The sequence below is a fragment of the Cricetulus griseus genome (genome assembly GCF_003668045.3).
Source record: "Cricetulus griseus strain 17A/GY chromosome 1 unlocalized genomic scaffold, alternate assembly CriGri-PICRH-1.0 chr1_0, whole genome shotgun sequence".
Taxonomy (NCBI): domain Eukaryota; kingdom Metazoa; phylum Chordata; class Mammalia; order Rodentia; family Cricetidae; genus Cricetulus; species Cricetulus griseus.
The window spans coordinates 31982580-32009726 of NW_023276806.1; the positions used below are offsets into that span (position 1 = coordinate 31982580).

General features: G+C 38.0%; 1 protein-coding gene across 3 annotated transcripts in view; it reads right to left on the reverse strand.

Annotated features, from left to right (window-relative positions):
• Window positions 1-27147, reverse strand: part of LOC100752268 (calcium/calmodulin-dependent protein kinase type II subunit delta) — a 244069-nt gene that overhangs the window by 42758 nt on the left and 174164 nt on the right. For all 3 annotated transcript variants that reach the window (XM_027395664.2, XM_027395667.2, XM_035450695.1), the window contains exons 7-13: window positions 25375-25477; window positions 21893-21976; window positions 11281-11375; window positions 9785-9907; window positions 8889-8972; window positions 8419-8461; window positions 5062-5099 (exon numbers count right to left, since the gene is read on the reverse strand). In XM_027395664.2, the coding sequence (XP_027251465.1) occupies window positions 5062-5099; window positions 8419-8461; window positions 8889-8972; window positions 9785-9907; window positions 11281-11375; window positions 21893-21976; window positions 25375-25477 (570 nt within the window). The remainder of the gene's footprint in view (window positions 1-5061; window positions 5100-8418; window positions 8462-8888; window positions 8973-9784; window positions 9908-11280; window positions 11376-21892; window positions 21977-25374; window positions 25478-27147) is intronic.

Sequence of the window (27147 nt, forward strand, 5' to 3'; positions counted from 1 at the left end):
TGTCTCCAAGGGAAAGCTTGCAATGCACACTTAGAAAAACACAACTATTGCTTCTTTTCTTTCCTTTAGTGGCTTGAGCTGTGACATTGGCCTTACTAGTACATAACCTACTATCTTTTTTTCTTAATAATTTTTTAGGAAAAAAATTTTTCCCTTCTAGGGGTAGGGATTGAACCCCAGGGCTTCTTCTAAGTTAAGAAAATGTTCTACCACTAAGTTATGGTCTCAGCCCTGAAAACCCTGTATCTTGTCTTTTCCTTCAAATGTTTTTAAGTTGAATCTATTACTGGTTAACCCAAATAACATTCATGCCTAACATTTTTTTAGTCAATGACAATAAGAGTCTGGGGAGAGTAATGAATAAAAATAATTTCCGGGAATCATAAGTCAAATTATGAAAACATTTGAAGAAAATCTTATACAATCCCATATACTAAATGTCAGTATTCAGATTTTAAATTTTAACATAACACCATTCCAATGTGTAGAACTGACTTAGTTGTTAAGTTTGTATATTTGATTGAAGTGAACAAACTGTCATTGATAGTTTAAACTTCTGTGTTATACACTCTCATTCTTTAGAAGAAAGTGAAACAGTGCCAATTTAATGGAAACACAATAAACAAAAAGGTTTGACTTATGCAGTGCCTCTTTATCTCAGAAAGTGAAGTCTTGCAAAGCCATGGAGTCTTTCAGTACGGGCGAAATGGAAACTCTGAATAAGGTCCACTTTTTATGTCATCTTGCAAGAATCCTGTTAGCTCTCCTTGATGTCAACACTTTCTTGGCGGAAAGAGAAACCATTGTTTTTACGATTGGTAGCAATCATCACCAGAAGAGCTAAGAGTAACCGAAGTGCATTCTACTGCGTTTCCAAGCCAGCATGCAAGAATTCCAACTGCGGAGAAAAGCATGATGTTCCACAATGAAATGAGAAGTCTCATGTTAGAAACACACTGCTTGACAACTATCTCAAGAAAAGGAAAGCAAACCAAGTAAATTTTTCTTCTATTTTTGAAAAGAAAACAACAACAAAAAATAACAACAAAAAACAAAACAATTTAACAACAAATGAAGTATCGATACATAGATATTGATTTAGTGAAAGCAAACGAGAGAAACAACAGCAAACAGTGCAGAACTTAAGAAGGGTACAAGAATCCAGGTATACCAGCGCCGGGGTAGGAATATTCTCTTTGGGGCTGGTTACCACGTTGGCTTTGTTGTTTATCTGTGGATATGCAGAAAATAGAAACAGAGATGCCTTAATCTTCTTGGTAGCCAATGCCTACAAGTAGCATGTCTACACAGAAATGCAGACATGAAAATAAAGAGCCACTGGAGGTGAATGGGAAAGAAAGCAATGAGGGACATGAATGATCACGTCTAGTCCCTGAAGGTCACACACAGCCTTTGATGCAAAAATGAGACCAGCAGTGTCTGATTTGGGTGTGCTGTTTCCTCTGAGTGGCTTCAGTGAGACCAAACTAAGCTGCAGAGTATGATGAAGCTGTAGCCATTTTCATACTCTTCAAGTAAGATTCTATTTCCAAGTTTCCAATTATTCACTGCTATGAACACATTATTTTATTATCTTTTTTTAAAAATTTATTTTATTCTGGAGCCTGAAGTTACACACAGACCATGTTTCCCTGGGGAGCTATCATTACTTTGTTTACTAGACATCCAATTAAAATCTGGCTCTCATGACATAATTCAGACATTAAAGTGTTTTATTGAAAACGGTAAGTTTGGGGCTCCTTTAGGAATACATCTTCTCTGATTAAGTGGGAGAAATTGTAGCCTGAGTGTGAAAGAACTTTTTTTCCACAGTTGCCTGAAAAAACAGCTCAGTAGGTTACCATGTTCCATTATTATTGTCTAGTGGGACCAAACCCTTTCAACAACACAGGTGAGTTTATCCTTAAAGGAGATGTGTTACTACCATGGGAGCCATGTTTTGAAAGAAGCTAATGGGGCCAATAAATACGGTAATGGCCACAGAGAAGATTCTACATAGACATGCGGGAGCTTGGAACTCTATTGAGTTTGGAAGTAAATAATAAAACACTGACATGTAATAAACCATTTTATGTTAAGCCCATGTATAGCATATTATTATGGTTATCAAACAAAAACTTAAATTCACATTCATTCTTGCATATCAAGTTATGTAGGCATTTATATTGGATATTATTTTCTAAAGGGATACACCCATATTTTTAATATGAATGTAAGTATACTTGTGAACTTAAATAGGGACATGGACTATATATCAAATGGTTGTTTACAAGTGACTGTTCTAAGGCTATTTTGGAGATGTCATTGAGAAGAGGACAGAAGGGAACAGAAATGTACTCAGGTAGATGCTTGGCTTTTGTTTTCATTCACCTTTGTGTGGCTGTTGGTACAAGCACTATTTAATAAGTTACAACACAGTGCTCTGTGCAATGCAGGGAGAAAGTGTTAAAAAGCCCCTTTAACAAGATAACTTATTAAAGATTACTACACCGACCTGTATTTTAAAAATAGCTTTGGGTATTTTTCTTTAAATCAATTGAACACAAAATGTGTGCAGCAGCCCAAAAGAGATGGGAGGTAAGGATCTGGGGGGCCCTGCTCCAGAGGGATCAGAATGTGCTCATGTGCTACAGGCTGCATTACACAGTAGAGGGATGCCCTCGGGCAGCTTTCTGTTCAGGAAGAGTGCTTGATGAAGCTAGCCACTGTTTGTCCAGGCAAGAGGACACTTGTGATTAAAGTGCCACATGCACTTAACATGTGTAGGGTTTATCAGTAGATGCAAATGAGAGAGAAATACTCCGCAATGCTGTTTGTCCTGATTTGAAAGGAGAAAGACTTTTCTCCTAGGATATAAGTGCAAAGAACTGCCTTATTTCAGTGAAAATGTGACTCATTTGTATCTAAATGCACAAAGACTTGTCAGCCAAAGTGCATGACTACTCCATCCGTGGTACACATTCATTCATGAACAACATACACACCACCATGTTTTGGAGGTATACATATATATAAATATATATAAAACATTACTTCAAAATAATAAGTTAATTCTATGTAAAAGCCAGGAGAACTAACTTTCAAAGAGTCAGTTATCAAGCACCATGTTCATCCATAGTTGTTTAAGTGTACATGTGAATTTATGTACTTTACACTATGGAAGCATTGTATTTTTCTCGTTTGAAACCTGAATGCAATCAGATGTTTAAATGATACAGCATTACTCTCAGGAGGCATGAACAAGGTGTTGTATTTCTTCAGTTAATACATACTCCTTTCAAAGAAGCTTAGCAATGGGCCCATGCTGAAATCACTTTCACATTATTTTCAAAGTCACGAAAGATTATTAAGTTACGTCTGAATTAATTTAGTGATTATGATGATCAATTAAGAAATAACCCTACAGCATTTCTTCCTGTATGAGTAAACAATCATTATGTCCTAGCTTCCTTATTTTCAAAGAGAAAATCGGACTTTGTTCTCACAGATGATCAAACTCAATAACAGCATACAGATAAGGGCTCAACTTCTTATTTACCTGGAAAAGTCTACCACAGAAAACCAATGTAATGTGAAAGCGGAGGAGCATGTTATGAGTGCCGATTAGCGCTGACCTATGATGCTCTTACACTTTTTCTACTTCCGTTAACTCAGGTAAATGAGACTTTCATTTCTAAGTGTGTATTTTTCCCAGTAGGAGAAATCTGGCAGACACAGATCCTCACCATCATCTGAACACTCGAACTGGACTTCCTTTTCTGAATTGACCAGTCAAAGAGAAAGGAAGAGAAAACAAAAATGTGACAAAAGCATGGAATACATAATAATTTTGTTGTTGAAGAGGTGGAGTTGGCTGGAGGCAAACGGCTCTCAAAGTGCTTTTGTATCAGGATAACAGTGAGAATAACTTGATTGGACCTGTGAGCTCTCCATCACTGGGTAGTGCAGAGAACCCAGAAGGAAAATTTGGAAACTTAAAAATGCCCATTTTCACCAAGGTCACATTGTGGAAAGGACAGACATCCACTGTCATTATTGGAACCTTTAATGAGTGAAATAAGCAGATGGAAGATACATTTAGCTTGAAGAATGAGAAATGGCGACCTTGCAAGCACAGGGCATAGTGACCTCAGAATTGGAAATTCTCAAGTCACACACAAACAGGTGGTAAGGCAATGACTCCGTATGAATTTAGGAACAAAACCACAAAGGACTTTCTATGTTACATTTTTCGATATGAACTGGCCACCTGATTGGGTCCAGTTCAATGATTAGAGTATTAATTAATTCCCAAAAGTGTTGACCTGTGGAAGGATGTATGCATCTGCCATTGGAAAAGAAAGAAAATAATTAACAAGATATTTAGGTGATATTCTGGAAAGATAACAAAGATTATTATGCAAATAGGAAGTTACTTTCTATTAAAGATATTATCAGTAGAAACAAAATTGTATTATAGTGGTTAGAAATCTAAGAAAGTAAAAATATTTGTTGTCATCTTTCTTGGAAGGTTTTCCTAGTATCATCTGTACAGGGTAGGCACCCTGAATACATCTCTAATCCTTACAAGTGAAACACAAGGAAATTAAGGACTTAAAAAAAAAAAAAACTGCCCAAATAGGACACTTAGTCAATGATGCCTTGATTTCTCAGACTGACTGAGTTTGTTCTCAGGTTTTGGTAGGCTTCAAGTAGACATCATAATTACTCAGAAAAGCATTTGGTGTTTGCAGATTCTTAGGTCACCAGAGTGACTTGGGACTGCAGGGAAGTAGGGAGGACTTAGACATTCAGTTTATATAGTGGGTGTATCAAAAATATTGTTTTTCATAGTTAATATTTAATCTAGTGAAAGGATTGGATGTTGGTCAGCACAAATGATAATCATGTTTGTGCATTAAATGGTCTCATGCTTCAGCCTGCACCCTCTTTTGGAAACTGTAAAGTACAGATGCTCTACTGACTTGGGATGTTCTGGTAATATTTAAACTCTACAGCATCTGAAAGTAAGAAACAGTTTAAGAGAGCCGCTTAACTTACCTTTACTCCATCCGGTTTCTTCAACAAACTCTTGGCTGCTGCAAAATGAGAGCAAAATCTCTTCAGCGAGTTAATGCACAAACCCCCAGTGAGATGACAAATCAAGTTAGCATCTCCTGCCACCTTGGCTGATTAATGTCCAACATAGACCAAACCATCAAGACCACACTGATGAGCAAGAGCTTACAGGACACTGAAATACAGTATCACTTTTCTGGTTTTGCCACAGCAAATTTAGAAATAAATTCTTACATAGTTCATGGCATGAAATTGAACACTTGCCAGCTGTGCATTAGACTTTATGTCACTGTTGGTCCTGAAAAGGATACTGGAACTTTCACTGGACCATCCTTCATAATCCAGAAAGTTGGTTTCAGTCTCTAGACACCAGCAAACAGACCCATTACATATTCATTCACACTAGGTCTGGTGACCATGTCAGTTCTGCCACTGAAGCCCCTCTTTTCAGAGGTTGATATCTCATTCGCAAAAATTTGCTCTGGCTAAACAATGTCTTTTCTATATTTTCGAAATCAGACAAGTTCAGATGGACTGAAAATACAAGTATCTGTATAAAGTCAAATGGTACCTTTAGACCAGGAGCAAATTTTTAAATGTTTAGCATATGGTAATAACAAAAATGTATTCTGTGTTTGTTTAGACTTCAAAATCAGAATACAAAGGGTTCCTAAACAAAGGTCTTTGAACTGAAAAATTAAAAACCATAACATTTGGAACAAGATCTAAAAACTAAATGAATCCTTTAAGGTGTGGGTTCTCATAGAAAACTTGCTTTTTTCCAGGGCGCTTAAGCAATTACTTGTGTTATTAACAAATTTCTTCAGTCTATTAAAACTAGAAAGCATCCTTTTAAGATGTATATATACACAATGAACAGCCACTATAACTACAAGGATAATTAGTACACTGGTGTAGAACACTCACAGATATGGAGGACAAAGTACACAGTTCCATTTAATGTTAATAGACACAGTCAATTATGCACACAGAGCATGATGTTTGAAATGAACCACCTAGTTGTAATGAAACTACATGAACATTTCATTTATTGAAAGTTCTTTGGTTTATGATGTTATTTTAGTTTTCAATTTAGCAACATTTTGAATTTACTTGACATGCACAAATATTAATTTTATCTGTTTTTTGGCAACAAAGCCATTAATTTTTATAGATTGAGATTGCTATCCAATAGTTGACTTAGTACTGTTTGCCTGGAGTTAAACAGGAACACTAAGGAACTCTTGGGGGTAGTTAATAGGTTAGAAAACAAACAGAATAATTTGAATTGCAATAGCAAGCAAAAAGAAGACAATGATTTGGGGTAAGAAGCGGTCTGGCTTGGGAGATGCAGAGCCATCCCTTGTGTGACTACTACCTTACCTCACAAGAAATACATTCCACATTCAGGGAGAAAAGAAGAAATAAAACAACTTTATAACCACATACTTATGGACAGATTACTTAAAGAGTATATTTGGCAATGAATAGAATGAATAAAATGCTCAAAACTAAAATGCAACTACAAGATGTAATGAGAAGATAAAACTGAGTCTCATGTTGTTCAGCTGGTTTAGAAGTGATGGGTGAAAATGTTTGCTTTTCATGCGAAAACATTCAGAGACATTACCAAACCCACATATTAGTCATGGTTTTTTAGTTTACAGAATGGTGAAAAAAACACATGAGATACACTAAGGCATAAAAATTATTAATAAAGACCCAATTTACACTTAACTCTGTATCTAACACTTAAACAAACTATACAATTTCAAGTCTGGAAAATCTTTGAAAAGGTAGTTCTTTAGCAACATATACTATGTAAGTCTGCATTTCTAGTGATTCACTGAGTACTGGCCACAGTGAAGTTTCTATTTAACTTAAGGTCATGTATATTGGTTACTGCTTAACGAAGTGGCACTGAGCTCACACACATAAATGTCAATCACATTAGCCAGGTATTTAGAAAACAAGTAACTTGACAAAGGCAGCAGCGTGGCTTATCAGACCAAACACATTGGACAGAACACACAACAGCTAAGCAGCAGGGCACCTGATAGTGCTGGCACTGTGCTAGCATGGTGTGATTGTTGCTCACCAACCTATGGTTTCATATTGTTTCCAAGTGGGAAGGAGGGCTGGCCTGTTAATCGAGGTCTAAGCAATAACTAGGAACTGGCTGACACTCATATGACAATGCTTGCCTGATCATCACTTTACATTCCTGGCTAGGCAAAATAAAGTCAGAACACGCCACTAAATGCTGCATGTCACTATCCAAAAGCAAAAGTAGCATTCTTTTTGACAATTGTTCTAAGACTAAACATCTAATCTATAAGGTTGTTTTTGGTTTTGTTTTTGTTTTTTTAAACATGGTCTCACTAAGTACCTTGGTTGGCCTAGAACTCTATGGACAGCAAAATGGCCTTGAACTCACAGAGCTCCTCCTTCCTCTGCCTCCTGAGTGCTGGGATTAATGACATGTACCACCTGATGACCTGTCCCCATATTATCAGTTTATCAAATGTTTATTTGCTGCTTCAGTTCAATCTATATATGTCTGGTTAGCACTTAACAACATTTGACTTTTGAATGCCTATTACTTCTATATAAACTATCAAAGAAGGCCCAGAACTTAAAAATAATTTTCTGGAAGTAACACACATGATGCCTCCATTCTGTAGAGTCACTTTTAAGAAAAGAAACATCTTGGCTGAATTTAGTTCATATGTAAGATTTTCTTCTTTTTTCCTACTATTCTCCCCATGCTATCATGTTGAGGAACACTGTTATTGGATGACATCCCATTTACCCATGTGGTAGGTCCTTTGTACTTCCTCATTAGTCAGGGTTAGCCCTGTAATTAGTCTTAAAGAATGTGAGGTCACTACTACCTTAGTTCAAAAGGAATTAGGCTTATGACAATGGGGTTCCATAAGATGACTCATTTTTAAGTCTTCGTATTATAATTGCTTATGGTAGTCAGGAAATAAAGCATCCTTGTGGTTACTTATGAAACATCAATCTATAATAAATTCCAGGTTTGAAATGCTCAGCTTTAAAATGAGACATACTTACTATACTAGAATGACCCCAGCATTTGACAAGTGGGTGTTCGGTCTACATGGTATCCTACAGACAGCTACAGGAGTACAAGGAGTTTCTCTGTGTGTGTGTGTGTGTCTCTCTCTTCACACACACACATATATATGCATGTATATATATGTGTGTGTGTTGTGTGTGATAACTATTTGTAGTTACTAGACCTTCTAAATTTCCTTAAAGACTCAAAGACTATAGAAAGGCTGAGGACAAAGAGGTGAGTTCAAATGTGTATACCTGAAAAATTTCTCGTAGCCAGCATAGTTGTCAAGATGGCACCCTATCAAAGAAATAAGAGAACAAGATCATAATCGCCTGTATAAATCTCTGACATAAAAGCATGTAGCAGGAACTAACAAATCTCCTTCTTTTATTTTCTGATAGGGGACTTTAGATTGTTTGCTTTATTAGTTGTTGTTGTTGTTTCCTGAGAGCCCTAGCCTGTGGTTCTCAGGATGCTGGGACAGCCCTAACTGCCTGAGCCAGATTTAGACCATCACACTACACAGCTGCTTCCTCTGAGGAGAGAAACCACAATACACTTCTCATCCCAGGCTTGGTAATGGAGCACTCTCAGCTTCCATCAGATCAAGGAGGACTGACTATTGAGACCTGAAATAGTAAAAGCTCTGGTAAAATGTCTCCTTACAGTATGTTTCTTCTCACCTCACCAAAGCAACCCCCCTCAACAATTTCAAATTTCTTACCTTCAATTTCCGTCTAGCATTAAATTTCTTCAAGCAGTCTACAGTCTCCTGCCTGTGCATCATGGAAGCCACAGTAGAGCGTTGCTAGAAGAAAAGGGGAAAGAGTGACATGAAGATACATAAAGCATTCCAAGGACAAGAAAGAGTCTCATCCAATCTTTACTAATGGTGCCTGCATGCCTAGAGTCAACTTGCAGCATCCACCTGCCAAAGTTACCTACAAAAAGCATTGTTTTATAAAGACTATTACTGATGGATCTCAAACACTGATTAATAGTGGGTACAGACATGTTGATCATTAACCGCTCAGATCATCATTTCAGTAAGCATTTTGTTACATTTCTATTAGAACACCTTCCATTTATTTAGCATTGTGTCATTACCTAAATATTTGACTCTCAATCCTAGGAATTTAGAGGAGTTTTTAGATCCCCTTACAATTTCCTTTCTTTTTCCTTAGGGCTTCTACAAGACATTCAGACTACTGTGGCCATCCTGTCTCTCCTAAAACTAGTTCTAGCTTTTAAACCTCATATGTTTCTAAAGCTGCTTAATGACAAATAATTGGACTATGGAACCTTTTTCGTTGTTGGATGCAGTAAGCCTTGGCATCATTTTCTTATTCCCTGTTCATGAGTCTTACCAAGAATTGCATGGGAACTACTCATCCTGTTACTGCAGACAATACCTATTTAGCCACTGGTACCATTTTGAGTTTGTTATAGGCAATGGTGGCTTTCACTATTATAAAATTCATTTCTTAAAAACCTTGAGTCAAAAATGCATTAAGCTCCATCTCTCTTTGTTTTTTTTTTAAGATTATTTGAAATCTATAAAAAACGGCTAAGAGTTTATTCTTCAGTTTGGCTCCTGGGGCACACGGGAAAGTGACTTACACAGATCCATGGGTGTTTCAGAGCCTCAGAGGCAGTGATGCGCTTGGCAGGGTTGATGGTGAGCATTTTGTTGATGAGGTCTTTGGCTTCAGGAGTCACTGTGTCCCATTCTGGTGATGGAAACTTCAAAGATAGAAATTAGTAAAAGGTTTGTAAAAAGAGAAACAGAAACCAAGCATGTTGGTACATGTGTATAATCCCAACATGGGGGAGGCAGGGGATCAGGACATCTAGACAATGCTCAGCTACACTGCAAGCTCAAGGATAACCTGGCATGCAAGAGCTCCTCTCTTAAAAACAACAATGGTGCGTACACACACACACACACACACACACACACACACACACACACACACACACAGTCAAGTAGAAAACTCCCCATTTCTGTAAGCAGCGCACTGCTTCATAAAATTTCTCATTGTATTAAAAAAAATAGTTCAATTCATACCAACGGCTAGTGCTACAAAGTTGGTCATATTTATTTTCAGTTTGATCCACTGACTTTGACATTAGCATATCTGAAATATTAATGTGTGAATTTCTAAAACATTTAACTAGATATAAAGCTTACAAGAGAGCCATGATCTTAAGTGGGTATCCCATGAGCTGACTGGAGAAAGAAATTATCTTAAACTGTCTCATCTCTCATTCTACCCAACAAGAAACCTTTTCTTATCATATGGTGATTTGAAAAAGGGTAGATTGTACATCACAATTGGCTGGACAGTGGCTGTACCAAGAAGCAGATCCAAAGCATTTCCCAAAGCCAAATTTGCACCCCCCCCAAAGGCTGTGGTCACTGTTGGGCCATTTGAGGCTAATCAGATCCACCACAGCTTCTTGAATCCCAGGAAACTATTACATCTGAGTAGTGTGCTCAGAAAATGGATGAGACTCACCAAAAACTGCAGTACTTACAGCTATGCAATTCTTTATGACACCCCCCAACACACACACGTCACGATGTTTTAAAATTTGAACGAACCCGGGATATGGAGCGTTAACGCATCTATTTCAGCCACCTGGCCTCTCCCCAACTGACCACACATCTTCAAAAATATCTAAAAAAATACTTCTACAACCAACAGGATGCAGACAATGCTTTCCAAAAAGTCACTGACTCCTGAAGCATGAATTTTTACACAACAGAAAAACTTACTTCTCCCCGTCAAAAACGTTGCTTATAATATTTCCTATTTTGATTAATAAAAATGTATTTGAGTTATAGTTATAATGACTTAAAATTCATGGACTGAAATTGTAAGCCTTTTACACCAATCCAATGCTTATCATAATAACTACTCTTGATAATGTTCCTTGCACATAAGTATATTTTGTGCTATATATAATTCTCTTCATGTGTTAAGAGATATTTATCTCACCTTAGTTGCTAAATGACAGAATATAAAATTATTATTTAAAAAATAAGAACAACAACCCTTTGGCAGTAAATCAACCAACCCTCATCCAAAGCCATATGAGTACTGATTACATACATCGTAAGCTCCAGCCTTGATCTGCTGATACAGCCTATGCTGATCTTCATCCCAGAAGGGTGGGTACCCCACCAGCAAGATGTAGAGGATGACACCTGAGGAGATCATAACAGACAATGAGCCAAATGACAGAGAGAAGTGCACCGGGATGACTTCAGAAAGACACACTGTGACCTTTTCTGAAGTCTCCCCTGCTATAGGGTGACTCCTCTTACTATCTTCCAAGTGCTCATTCTGACACTTTGTCAGTCCATTCCATGGAACAAAGTATCATAAAGAGGCAGGTAGAGCAACACCTAAAGATGGAATAATACTGTCATTTTAGAAGACACATTTTTTTTTTTTGTCTCTTTGAAGTCTTTTCCATATAGGTTCTATACAGGCTGATGCTTAACTTTCCATTATCTACTTCTCGTTGCCTGACAATGAGGACCTTCGTTGAATGTGCCATCCTGGTTACAAATTCATGCCCTAAATAAACAGTCCTCAGTGGAATGTGGATAATATATACAAAGATACAACTATCTTCTCTTCAATAATCTGAGTTTTCAATACTAAAAGTATTTTCTATCAAATAGCTAGAACTCACCAAAGAGTCATATATTATAGGAAAAGGGAAGGAAAGAGGAGAGTGAAATTGCGTGCAAAATCCAAAGTCATAAGCACATAGTTGTAATAACAATTTGAGATTTATTTCAAAACTATGTATCTAAAGGCATTGTTGGCACACAGAGGGGGACTGGTTCCAGGATCACCCCACAGGTACCAAAGTTTGTGCATGCTCATGTCCATTTAATAGAATTGTGGAATTCTATGCAAATCTGTGTATTTGAAATAATCTATAGGTTGCTTAACCTAAAAAAGCCATACGAATGCTCTGAAAGAGTTTCTGTGCTATGTGGTTTAGAGATGAGAAACACATCTGTGCATATTCAACGTTGCAATTGTATTTCCCCCCTCAAATATTTTATGTATGCTTGGTTGAGCCTGTAGATGTAAACTCACCTTCAGAAGGGTAACTTCACTAATAGTAAGTATGTAATTCAACTTTTAAATTAAAAATATAACCATAGACTTCAAATTTTTCTTGAAGCAATATATGTATATAATTCTTTTAAAAATGGAATTATGGCCCCATTTGCTTCTAATATCCTTCTGTTACTTTTTACACACTCTTAACTTGCTAAGATCTCTGTTTCTTTTGTAGCAGATTTCTCGAGGAAGGCCTGAGGTTCCTCTGTGTTGCCTGTGAGCTCCACCCTTGTTGCTTCCTTAAGGAAGGCTTAAGCCTGGAAGCCCAAGAAAGAAGAGTAGGCAGATGAGCCTCTGCCCAGATGCCATTGGACATTCTTTTCCATGGGGGCCATGGTCCCTTGGTTTCCAGAGCTCTTGGTTGGGGAAATCTAACCCTGCTCTTGTCAGTTAGTCTGGACTTATTATACAAAAGTCACCATTGAATTAACGTGGCTTTGAAGAAATAGTTTAATCTCATTGGAACTTCATAGCCTACGTCTGGAATATAGTTTCAAATAAATTCTTAGAGTCTAGACTGTGGCCAGAGAATAGTTCAGTGGTGGAGTTATTGCCTAGCATGTCTGAATCCCAGGTTGGGTCTGATCCTCAGAATTGCAAAATAAGCAACCAATAACCAAATCTGCTCACACAAAACTAACCAAACAACAACACCCCATAGAGTCACATGGCAGGGTGATAGTTGTTATCTTGAATATTCCCAGGTGCCTGAGTGTTAGCGTATTAGTCTATGTGGGCTATTATTCAGAGGTAAGGCTTACAGTGATCTCCAAGAAATTGAGGTATTTTGGATTCTGGTCACTTCTTCCTCTTTTGTTCTCTGGTCATTAGGAAAGAGGTTTTGTTTTGCTATGTGGTTTGGCCATGAGCTCACCCTCTGCTAACCACAGGCAGGTCCAAGTGCTTTGGAGGCCAATGTATCATGGACTATAACTTGGAAAATTTCAAGCAAAAATAAACTTGTCATCTTTATAAGTTGGTTATCTGTGGCAATTTGTCTTAGATTAACACTGAGTGAAATACTATTATGTCTTATATACCAAGACTAAAAACTTGTTTTATAAATTGTACTGTTACAGACTTAATGTGCATTAATTTAATTTTCATATTATCTTTACTATCTGATTGAGTAGATGATTGAACAGTGATGATGGTAATGGTGATGACTAGTAATTACTTACTTTAGTAGGATGAGTGGAAAAGAAACCCATTTTAAGTAGTTTTAGTTCTCACCCATGGTTCAGGGGTGAAGAAAATCATTTGCTTTGTAATGTCAACAGTGTCTTGTGTATCTGGACATTTTTCTTATAAACATGGTTTAGTTGTTATGAATGATTAAACAGCCTCACAGTGGAGGCATTTTGCACTTGGACTCAGACTTTTCTTTACTACAGATTTTGTGTGTAGCCGATGTACGACATTACTTCTTTAGGTAGTGGGAGCCCAGAGAGTCCTTTTGCCCAAGTGAGAACTGCCAGCGCATAGCTACACACACACTGTGCAGCAATTTCCGCAAGACTGAAACACTCCACAATGTAGGGAGACTTGCTAAGGCTCAGGAAGTTCTAAATCAAAATTTTCCATCCCAGAAAAAGGCTCTTTAATACTCAGGAAGAAAGCAACTCACAAATCTTATCAAAGGAAGTCCCTAAAACTTAACAGATTCTCAAGGTCCCTCTTTCACCAAAGTTATAAAAATGCTGAGCAATGCTGTGGAGAGAAAACTCTCCCACTGGTCAAGCTGCCTTCACATGGAGCAGAGTTCCAGCACTGCAGCTTTTGTGAGTTGGGTGGGATTTTGGTCATGTAGATGTTTTTGAGTCATCCATTCTCATGTAAGTGGTACCAGGAAACTTACTGGTTCACCAACTTGGACACTGGTGTTACTTTTTTTTTTTTCCAGCTGTTACTGGTGCCATATTTGGGTTGAGTAGAAATATGTCCAGAAATCTTCCCAGAAAAAATCATACAACATCTCATGATTTAGTCATTTAATAACTAATAAAGGGGTTTCTACAGAAAATATACTTTTGATATAAAAGTATAAATATTAGAAATAAAAAATGCTTTAGACTTGAAAGCACAGAAAAGAAAGTACTATTGCGTAACTGAGATGAAATGGTTAATGCTTTCTGAAAGTATTCTGTAAGCTTCTTTGGATTTTCTCATTAGAGTCCAAGGGCTTCTGAATTACGTTTCCTTATAGTTCTGTTCTCTGAAGATAAAGGATGGCTAGCAGTGTCGTAGCATATTAATAATGTTGTATCATAAAGTTTCTTTATGAGTAATGTTTATTACATGTGTTTAATGCATTTCATCATTTAATCCTATGTAGTGGCATAAAGATTACTAAAAGTATTTTATAGATAAAAGCAAGGAGACTAAGAGGTTGACTTGCTAGCAGGCTTCTCTATGATAGCACTTCCAAAATTCCCTGCAGGTACTTTTTACTCCTCGGTAGGTCCCCCACTTCAGTTAACCTTATCAAGACAGTTCCCTCAGACATGGCTGCAGGCCTGTCCACCAGGCGATTCCAGCTATTTTCAAGTTGACAATTAGTATGAACACCACAATGAGGATTTCAGGGGTGCTCATGAGATCTCCAAATGCCAGGTTATCTCTCATGACCTAAGTGGCCTTTGCTAATCACTGCAAAGGTGATTTACTAGACGGTATTCTAATTCTGTCTCATCTTTTTAAAATTGAAAAAGCCTCTCCCCATTACTCAATTACCCTAAGGTCCAGTCCATATAGAAAAAGCTGAATAATGGCCCACTTCTTTTGACTTTTATTAACCTGTTTAATTAGCCTGTTTAGAAATCACTCATTTACTCTTAAGCATCTCCCCTATTTCAGAATGCTTCTTAGATTTTACCAACATAAGCAATTGGATTTAACTTTTTTGGTGTGTATTTTAATCTAGTGTGCTATTTTGTTTTAGCAATCTTGTAGCTGTTCTATCTCAGGCAGATGGAAATGAAGTTGGCTCCTGGGTCTTGTGAACACAAACCCAGCAACTTTTTCTTTCATTCTGGAATGACAAAGATACCCCTGTACTTTCCCTGACAAGATGAGAATCAGCTTGTACTACAAGGTGATAGGAGGGCAAACAGTATGCTAAGAGTAAAGGTGGAGCACACTGTGAGCTCCACGTGAGCACACTGTGGAGAGACAAACACACGGAAAATGAGTGAAGAGAGATACAGTGGTGGAACCTACATATCAACAGAGATTAACAAGACTAGCAATAACAAATTGATAACAAACTTGTGAAACAAGAAAGTGATAGGGAAAATGTGAAGAAGGTTATATTAGACATTACTATGAAATTTTAATATGTGGCATTATTGTCAGATTCATAAATGGATTCCTTTTTCATATAAATATAGTGACATGACTTTCAGATTTGGAACAGAACAATCTCAGATGGGGGAATACCCAGGGTAAGACAAAGTAACCTTAGCCATCTGCTCATCGTGCTACTCTTTCTATTGTACCTGCATGTTCCTAAAGTCAACAGCAGAAGAACTGTTTTAGACACAATTGGTTTCATATAATATAGGCAAATGATGCTGCCTCGTTTTCTTTGGTTTGTGTATTAATTTGTGCTTGGAAGATATGAAAGATGTTTGATTCATGAGAGTTTTGGGAAGCACTGATTACTAATTAGGCAGAAAGCCTACATTATCAAGAACATTCAAAATTTATTTTAATGAAAGCTAATGTTAGAAAAAAACAATTAAGCCTATAATCATACAAATGATCAAACATTGTAAAGACTGCTCTCATGGAAGGAGAAAGGATGGAAAGCTGAGAAGCTGGAGAAAGTTAAGGGAGAAATCATCCAAGACATCTACTTCACCTTGGAAAGTAGAGCCCACTAGACTGTGCACCTACAGGAGGATCTGGAAATGCACCAGAGGGATAAGAATGGTTCACCAAGATCATGTAATGCTCTTACCCTAACCAATATCAACATAGAGTTTAGGGAAGGAAGTTAGCTGAACAGGAAAGATGGGTTGGACATGAACTAGCAAAACCAAAACTAGCAGGGTAAAGGTCATTTCTCAGAGGACAGAACTATCTATGCAGTGGAATAAGGTTGGCAAAGATAAATAATAAATGTGAGTATTTGCACAAACAGAAGGTCCAGGTATCTGGCCAAGATGACTGAGAAGCACATACAATGGACTGAATGCCAGAGTCCCCCGGAAAAGTTTGTATGTTGAGACCCTAACCCCTCTGTGATGCTTTGTGGAAGTGGAAGGTAGCTAGACCGCGAGGGTGGAGACCTCAGGAGAAGAATTAGAGCCCTTTAGAGGTCAAAGTGCCACCTGAAGAATAAGAGTAAGAAGTTGGCAATGTGTGCATTTGAAGAGTACACACGCGAACCTCCAGGTTGCCCTCTTCATCTTGGTCTCCCAGCCTCCAAAAGCGAGAGTGCTACATCTGTGCCATTTACTGGCCGCTCGGTGCTGCTTCCTTACAGCAGCCTGGGTATGACCTGCCAGCAGCCTCTGCTCTGTTATGCACAAATCCTAAAATCTCCTGCCTTAAGGAGACTCTGCCCGCCTTGGGTGTGATATTCATAGGAATCACGTGGAAAGCTTGGAGAATGCAAGATCCTGAGCTTAACATGACAGACTTCTTCTATCACAGTTTTTTTTTTTGTTTACAAAGGAAAGCATTATATTCATAAACAGAACATTTAGTTGTACATGAACTAGATGCACAGTTTTCAAGGGTGCAGTTCAGTGGTGTCAAGCTCTCCAAAAGGCTTGCGTCCTGCAATATGGAAAACTTTCCCCTTTCAGGCTTTATGAATTAGACTGCTTCAGATACTTTACCTAAACAGAGTTACAAAGGGGTTGTCCTTTAATACTTTTTTTTTTTTTTACTAATACTTTTATTTCACTAATGTAATGCCTTTGGTGTTCATCTATCTGGTAGTGCCCGTGAGAACATATTTCCTTTTGAGGCTACATAATATACTATTGTGTATGACCTTAGTTAGTAGACTTATCACCGGACATCTTCACCCACGTGTGAACTTATAACGCTGCTATGAACACAGGCAGACACCGTTTCTTCAAGACTCTGTTTTCAAGTCTTTTGAAAGTACACCCAGGAGTGGAACTATAGGATCATATGGCCTCGGAGAGTTTTATCTAATAATTTTGGGGCATGTCCCAGAGAGCTGAAGTGTTGATAAGACTTCAGGTCATACTGAAGCATAATTTGTGGTTCATGGTTTGAAAGGCACGAAATTTAGGAAATTACACATAATCAAAAGAGATTTAAGAAAACATTGTGTGTTCTGAGCAGAAGCACGCTGGTAAAGATTATATTTGAGGGCAAGGCCCCCAGGGTGGTGACTGCAGAAGATGGTGATAAACTGTGAGGCAGCCAACCTCTCAAGTGGTGGCCTAGTGTCAGACAGCTACAGAACTGACAGGGTACTGTCAACTGGGCTGGGATTTCAGAGTAACAAAATGCCCAGTGTTAACTTATTTTAGCTGAAGCATGACAAGGCTATGTCCTTGGGGTTATGTGGCTACACACACACACACACACACACACACACACACACACACACACACACACACACACTTCACTATGCAAGAAAAGAAGAAACATATCCCACAATAGTCCAAAGGTTTGGCCAAAGTCATGGTACATTCTGTGATGGTCAGTGATATACTGTTACTCATGACCATTCAGAATGACATCTGATAAGACAGATAAAGTTGTAAGAAGCATAAATATATTCTGGGAGGCAAGTCTGTGTTTTTGGCTTGCCGTTCTTCCCTCTCTCCTTTATTTTAAAGGAATTTTCTAGAAGGAGCTCTATTAAAAGCCAGAAATCTTATGATATCTATAAACATTTGCTCATCCCAGTAGGGAATTATGAAAGCCACTTCATATACAAGGAAACCATTAAAACCAATTTACTATTGGTAATGGCAGAACACAGGGTTGTATTCTGGCTCCCTTCGTGTGTATTATTTACATTTCATTAATGTACTGGTTGCTTTCAAAGATCAGCTATCAGTCAGATCATACTCTGAGACCATAACAGCAAGGTAATGGTGGTGTCTGAGGATTCCCAAGTGCAGATATGTGCACGTTTCTAATACTGTACGGCCTTCCTTTAGTCCCTATGCCCATGCTGTGCTGTGTCTCAACCTCTAGTGTGACAAAGACCCTGTTATAGCAAATGCTTATAACTTAGTTCACATAAAAGAATAGCGTAGTCTCTGGAATTGTTCTTTGTTGTTGCTGTTGTTGTTGTTATTTTGTAAATCGACTAGCACTATTTCTTACCACACAATATAGTATCTATTTCTGAAAGGAATGAATTGGCAAGAGGGAGCTGATGAATGAGAAGTTTACCCTCAAGGTAAGCAATTGGCTGAAAACAAAAAGCGATGAGCAAGAAGATGGTATTTATAACTAAAATAAATTTAATATGTCTTCATGTCACCTGTGTGAGAAGACATAGTAAAATGGTGAAGCAGTGAGTTGAAACCAATACCAATGACCCTGAAATGTAATAATGATACTAAGAAAATAATAACAATCCTTATGCTATGCACAGTGATGGCCATTTCCATAAATATGTGCTATGAAATTATCCAATTGAATTTCTACACTAATTACTAGATGAAAAATTGTTCATTGTCTCTGAAAAAATGGGAGCTGACTACAGATCCATGCTTGAGCTAGAACATTTCTTATCCTGAAGGGATCCTACAATACCAGGTGAAGAAAACAAGGGATGGCACAGAGCAGAGCAGAGGGGACTGTGGGTACAGAAATTAGATGTTGACACCTGTGAGATGACAAAGAGAGAAGAGAGAAAAAGAAGGGGAGGAGAGAAGAGACAGAGAAACAACACACACAGAGAATTTGAAATCCAGAAAATCATGAGGGCATTATAATACTCAACAGGTTATCATAATCATTTGTAGTGTTGAACTAACTATTAAAGTTTGTTTCTAAAATAAGGCTACACCAGATATCCAGAAAGTTCATTCCAAAAACCAAACCAAAAGAAAACCAAAAAATCCCCCAAACAACTTTATAGTAACAACATTAATAGTAACCAACACACATTAAGCAATCTTCTCACATGCTTCTTGGCAGTGCTATGAGTCAAGCCCTATGTTATCTCTATTTTTAAGAGGAGGCTGAGACAGACAGCAAACAATTTATACTATTTTACAACAAGCAAACTGAAGAGCTGGGTGTGTTCTTTTAACCATAGCACATGCTACGAAATAGACAGGAGGGAGAACAAAAAAGGGAGAGATTAGAGGAAAACCAGGATGGAAGAATTACATGGGTTGGGCTGGAGAGATGGCTCGGAGGTTAAGAACACTGGCTGCTCTTCCAGAGGTCCTGAATTCAATTCCCAGCAACCACATGGTGGCTCACAACCATCTATAATCTCATTAGATCTGGTGCTCTCTTTTAGCATGCAGGCATACATGCAGGAAAAACACTGTATACATAATAAATAAATATTTAAAGAAAAGAATTACATGGGTTAGGCAAGTTGGAGATGAGTGTCTACTGAAACAGGCAAGAAAAATAACATAAAATAAAAGCTTGCTACACCTGTGTCAACCACTGGCTATTTTTCCTGTAAAGCACCCAGTCCTCCTCCTCCAGGCACACGAGGTAACTGAAAGCAGTATAGAAACCTGCATTTCATCCCTTTTATTTTATCTATGTCTATGCTTTCAGTCACATTCCTATTTAGTTTCTTATAGGCATGTTAATCATTCAATGAGTATCTATTTAAAATCTATAACAGTCAACTCAGATAGGTCCTCATCAAGGCTAAAGACACATGAACAAGAGCCACTGTCTTAAATCTCCAGATACCTTGGTTTCAGTTATATCAAATAGGAGAGATCACCCATAAAGGGAGGCAATTATCTATAATGGCCTGACTATCCTGGAACAGTTCATGAGCACCAGCTCTTTTCCTTGTAAGAATAGAGAGTTCTTCAACAACTGCTGAACCAGAACTGAGACAGTAAAGAAGACATACTTTGACCAAGGGATCTTAATCATGCATATATCTTGTTTTCTGCTACGGTTCTTCTGCTACTTAAACTGAAGTTCATGCCAACACCCCAAACAGACCTGAGGTCATGGACCCCATATATTTATTTACCTTTGTCAGTGTGGTCACATTGATTAAATCTGCTTCATCTGCATTTCTATCTAGTCCTTTTTCTAACTAGCATTTAGAGTGGGTGGCAAAGTCTACCCTTTTAGGACTCCCAGAACTGGGACACTGGCCCTAATACTGCAGTAATTCTCCTCTTGTTCTGGACCAATAACTGACCACACAGTCCTTACAGAGTTTAAGATCAGAACACAACATTCTATCTCCACAACCCTGTACTTCACAAAAATATGACTCTATTATATTTTAAAATGTTTCAAGAGTATGACTATACTCCAAAGATGTGTCATTGTCAGTCAGCCTGAATCTTGGTCAAATATGCTTCCTGAAAGTTCATCAGCAGAAACAGATCTGGGCTGGGAGCTAATTTAGTATAAGGGAAATATTTGAGCCATCGACCTCTTTAGAATTCAGACTTGGACAAGAACGGTTTGTGCCAGCTCTCACTCAGAGGCTCTTTGGATTTCACCTTAGAAAACAGCCTTGGGAAGGCAGGGGGGAAGAGAGTGCTTGGGTTATATCTAAGACCTCAGCCTTTGGTTAAGTGCCACTTCTAAATCTCAAGGATGATGATGCCTATCTGTATTTTACACTGCTTTATCCACCATAAGACATGTTTCCTTAATATGTGCCTTGTCTGAGCCTCCCACAACTCTGTGAGGGAATAATACTCCTATTTTACAGGGAAATGGGGGGAAAAAGCTCAGATATTAGAGCTAGTACAAACCAAAGGCTGGGAATATCCCCTTCTCATAACTGCCTTTTTGGATATGGAAGGAACCCAGAACACACAGGATTCCATCAGTTTGCATTCAAAATCAAGAATAAGTGGGTAACATTACAAGGCTATCCACATCTTTGTTTCCAGAGTTCCAAGATAAAGCACTGGTGTTACCAGAGAAGTGTCAGCCTGTCCATTCCAGAGCTAACAAAAAACATCAAGGTCTATTCTTCATCCACCTCTCCACGAGTCTAAAGTTTGAGACGTTCTGAGTTCAAGTCTAACAACACTTCTTGCTACAGTGCATTTATGCCTTCCCCTAACTTACATGTTGGACTTCTCAGTGCTAATGAGATGAAATTAGTAGTGAAGGCTTTGGTCAAGAAAAGGCCTCATGACTCAGATTAATGTTCTTATGAGAAACTCTTTTTACCATGTGTGGCCTTAAAAAGAAAATGGGTATCTGTGAATCCACAAGTACACCCTCATTAGACAGCAAATCTAGTTACCATGACCATAGGCTGTCCAATTGCTAAGAATCATTACAAATACTTTGCACTTGTTTAAACCATTCAGTCTCTGGAGTTTTACTATTGCATCCCAAATTGACCAAGACACTGGTCTATTACAAAATTTGACTTTAAAATATAATTTCTTACCACATGCCCACATATCCACTGGTTTTCCATAAGGATCTTTACGCAGGACTTCTGGAGAGAGATAGCCAGGTGTGCCGGCAAAACCTAGGGAAAATAGATGCTCATGAGTCAGAGTTCGGCATGACAACATCAGTGGGAAATGGTCAACTAAGAAAGAATGCTTTAGGGAGCTTCTTTAACTGAAGATAAGTTCGGTCTGTATTATCTTGTATGTTATTTGAAAACACTGAAAACACACACACACACACACACACACACACACACACACACACACACACACAGGAGGTGTGGAAGGTGTGGAGGTCAATCTACTATGATGTGCTGACACTATCTTTGTTTAGATGTTTTAACAATACCTATAGGGAAGTTCAAACTAAAACTATAAAGGAATAATGAGAAAACTGAGGGCAGACTAGTTATTTGCAAAAGATAATACCCAAAAACCTCTGACGGTCACCTATAAAAGAGGGGGGTGGAACACCTAATACTAAGGACAAATCAAAGCAATCCCTAGTGTATGAACTGACGTTTTGGAGGGATACCTATGAAAGGATACCTTGCTCAGCATCCATACAGGTTGGAGGAGCTTGGTCCTGCCTCAACTTGGTATTTCAGACTTTGTTGACTCCCCATGGGAGGCCTTACCCTTACTGAGGAGTGGATGGGGGGATTGGGTGAGGGGAAGATGGGGAGATGCAGGACGACGGGAGGGAGGGGGAACTGTGGTTGTTACATAAAATGGAAAAAAAACCTTAAATAAATAAAATAATTTAAAAAGTTTTTTAGAAAATATTTAAAACAGATATCCTTTGGGTACAGAGTGGATAGGACTACCAGTAAATGAAATACTCATTCTGAGAAGAAATAAGCCCAGAAAAATATTAGTTCAATGTGTACTAATAAATAACCAGGGTGCATTCATAACTGGCAACTAAGAGGAGACTCAGGGACACTCAGATGAATCACCTCAATGCTGACCAATGAGACCTCCAACTTCAGAAGACATAGTGAAGGGGGCTAATGGCAAAGAAAGCTTTGTGTTAAATAAAGCAGTGTAGAATTTGATAAGGAATGACTAAGTAATGATAAAATCTGTAACTAGATTCCAGTGGAAAATATTTTCTATTCTTAAAAATGAATTGTTCAAGCAAAGAATACTTAAATAACAAAGGTAACCATTTTCATTTGAAAGTGTTTTTTTAAAACTCAAACAAATGGAAAATGGAAAGTCTCTTTAAAAGAACACACAATCAGAAGTTCCTCCAACCATAAACTAGTGCCAAGTCACAGTCTTTATTTACCAGGAGGCAAAGTATCCAAGAAATGAATTATTTCCCATTTCTGCAATAAACTTATACTTACTACCGTTTTTTTAAAGTACAAGAGAAAAGATATATGTCTGAGTTACTTCTCTAGCAAAAGTAGATTAAATATAAGCCAAAGTTTTTTTTTTTGCCTAATCTTCATTTTATTACTTCTCTCCTCTGCTTGGAAGAAAGTGGTGGCCCATAAGAAGGGCCTCTGGGGTAGGACCCCTCAGCACAGCTTAAGTTTTGCAGGACACATTACTGATCCACTGATGTTCCTGCAGCTCAAGGATCACCTGAGGACATAGTGTGGTGTCATTGCAAAGGAGGGGTGGGTGGGTACAATTGTTGCAAGAGGCTTCGTAGTGCTCCTGGATTACTGCCTTTACCCTTTGCACTCACCACCCCTCTCCCAATCCTTCATGAATGATGCACAGAGCATCCCATGAGAAACTCATCTGAAGTCTGATGAAGAGCAGTGTCCCATGTGTGTGCTTTCAGATCCCTCTCAGGCATCCAGACTGGTGCCATTTTGAGCACATGAGCTGACTAGCCTCTTCAAGTTCTCTTGGAAATGAACTGCTCATTCTTACAATGATGCTTATTTGCATCTCCTTTTTGTTCCATCATTGCTCTAATTAGATGTCTATAGTTCTTTCTCTCTTAGTTTCACATTTATATGGAATCCATGTACTCCACAAGTTAAAGCTAGTCAACTTCAATTTGTCTTAAGTAAACTACTAATAACAGATGGTGAAGAGCAGGAGAGTTAATGATATTCTCTTCTGAAAAAGAAACATAGAAGAAAACTACTACATAAGAGTAAGAGTTGAGCATGGTGGCATCCATGTATAAAATTCCAGCATATGGGGCACTGAGGTCAGAGGACTGTGAGTTCAAGACCAGCCTGGACTATAAAGTGATTAAATAAATACCTATTCTAGATATAAAATATCAAAACCCTCACCCTGAGACTAAAATGTCATGAGAATGCTATCATTCTTATTCTTACTTAGAACTTGCATCACTTGAGCTGCCAGTTGGTTCTAGTCCTAAATATTCAGAATCACATATCCAAATGCATGAGTTTTGGGAAACAATGCAACAATGAACTCATGAATATGGCATGCGTGAACACAGTAGACACAGTCTTCTTCATCAGAGGATTTGGTTCCTAATAATGTAGGATTGTTATGATATAAACTATCTACAAAAAACCAGAAATATCAACTGTTGGAAATATATCCATTAGATTATCTTTTCATTCAAAAAATCATTTACTATTTAAAATGAGATACACAATAGCAACTAAGTAAACTAATTCTCCCATGATGTAAGATCCAAGTAGAGCCTCTGCTGCTCTAGCAGCAATTAGATGTTAAAAGCACATTGCAGACATATTTTGCATCCAGTTCCTTAGGACAAATGGGGTGTATGTGGATATTTCTGTGGTAATTTATTTTTTTTACAGTTTTATCAAATGTGTTACATAGGATGTTAATTGTCATAGTTTTGACCAATATTTCAAGAGAATAGGGATATAGAGTCAAAAGTGAGTAAAAGGAACAAAGTATGTGGGAATAAAATATGAATTAAAGTAAAATAAAAAATAAAATAGATTTTACATTTTGCAGTATGCACTAGTATGTGTGTGCCAGAAGAAAACCTCAGGTATTACCCACCATATTCTCTGACACAGAGTCTCTCAATGGTCTGGAGCTTGCCAAGCAGACCAGGCTGGCCAGCTAATAAGCTTCAGGGTCCTGCTGTCTGTCTCCTTCTCCCTAGTGGGTGGGTTATAACATGAGCTACCTGCCATCTCTAGATTAAATTTTTAAAATACTATTTCTTATTACTATGAAGTGAGGGTGCACACAATTATAGAATGGGTGTGGAGGCCACATTGTATGTTAAAACCCTTCTATTAATTCTTAGAACGGAATCCATTTTACCATGAACTTTTCCAAAAGGTATTCATGAACTTGTTTTCTCAATATTTTCTCTTAAGTTATTTTCTGATTATAGACCAATTTAACATTAGGTTCAATGTCTTACAATTTGTGTAGATGTTGCTAGATGACCATTGCTACAATAATGTGGCTAGAAGGTGGTGTTAGGAACTAGGAGTTCCAGGCAGGGAGAACACAGTTACATGAAGGAAAGTAGCCTACTCACCAAACCATGCCTGCTGGTCGCCTTGAACTTCTATGGCTAAGCCGAAGTCTGCCAGTTTCACAGCTGCTCCTTTGGATTTGCTAGCTAAAAGCAAATTCTCAGGCTTTATTTAGAATGCAGAGGGAGAGAGAGAGAGAGAGAGAGAGAGAGAGAGAGAGAGAGAGAGAGAGAGAGAGAGAGAGAGAGAAACTAAAGTGAGATTCTATTTTAAGTGACTACTTAAAATGACCAACATTTGTACAAGATTAAACAGGGAGTGGGGGGCTGGGAAATAAACTCATGCATTGTTGTCTCTCAAGGAGAGTTCCATTCCTAAATCCCAGGGAAAGTATGGTTAGAAAACTACAGAGAACAACCATGGGCGCAGGCTTCAGACAGATGCATTGGGTACTGCAGAGGCAATGGGGAGGGATGCAGTTAGTTGAGCTGCTGGCTTCACCTGCTCACATGCCTCCAAGGACCACTCAAGGTGCACACTTGGCCACTGACACGGACTTAGAAGCCTAACAGAGCACAGACATTTTCAGCAGGAGGAAACCTGACAAAATGATAACCAGAGTTGGACCAACCTACAGACATTTGGCAAATGAAACTGCAAATTAAATCCCACTTGATTTGTAAGAGTTTGGACTCAAACGTAGTGATTTTGATTCCTCAATGTTTCCAAACAATTTCTGCACAAATTTTAGAGACTTACTCTGAATTATATATTAAAATGGCTGTCTTTAAGGATCTGTTAATTCTTAAAGGCAGAAAGAGTATACTGTTTGCCAAATGTTATAGCTAGCTTTAAACAAAAATTTATGAGCCACATTTTTACTATATAATTTACATTCCTATAAGTGTGAATGAAATGTTACACAGATACTTATTCTCCCACCTAAAATACTATGAGAAACACATTTTTCTTTGGTATTGATCCTTCTACAGGGACTGACAAATCAGACTTGGAATGAGGCTGTGTCTACACCATTGTTTCCCAACCATACTAGAAATTTGAAAACAAGCACTGAGACAGAGCCTTCAATTTCCCTGGATGTCCTCATGGATTCTAAGAAACAGAGTGGCAATATGGTTAGTGGAAGAGTGTTGAGTATTATGTACAGTGAAGTCTAGCCCACCCGGACATCTGGATTGATATACTCTTGGTCCAATGTCTTCCTGCTTTGGGTTAAGTACCCATAGATTTGGAGCCTATGTCTCCACTAAAACAGTTGGGAAACAATGACCCTTCCAAGTACCAAAACTGTTCTGTGAAATTATGAAAACATATCAGCCAAAGGATTTTGTTTACATGCTGACAGACAGAAAAATTTCATAGTTGTCATTATAGTTGACTCCTTTCTCTTTCGTCAGTTTTGTGGGTTGTTTTGGACTTGAGTAAACACAGCCTAAACCAGTATTTATTAATCAAAGCAGCCATGCAAGACAGCAAAACCCATAAGCAGAACTTAGAAGAGGTTAGGTTAAATCTGGAAGAAATTAGAGGGTGAGCAAGCAAGTTTTAGTTAAATACCAGAATTCTTCAGGCGATTGCTGCTCACTGCCATCAGAGTCACTACTATTGGGACCACTGGAAATGTGGAGGGACCTTGGTAGATTTTCAGGATTGAAGTATGGTTTTGAACTACCTCAATATCAAAGACATCATTTAATTTGGAGTTTAAGATGAACATGTTTCAAGAATATGAAAGCACTTATGCTGATGTAACTTTCATTATGACTTAATGTCTGAATTGGAACCCTGGATAGTTATCAGTGTGCTAATGTATT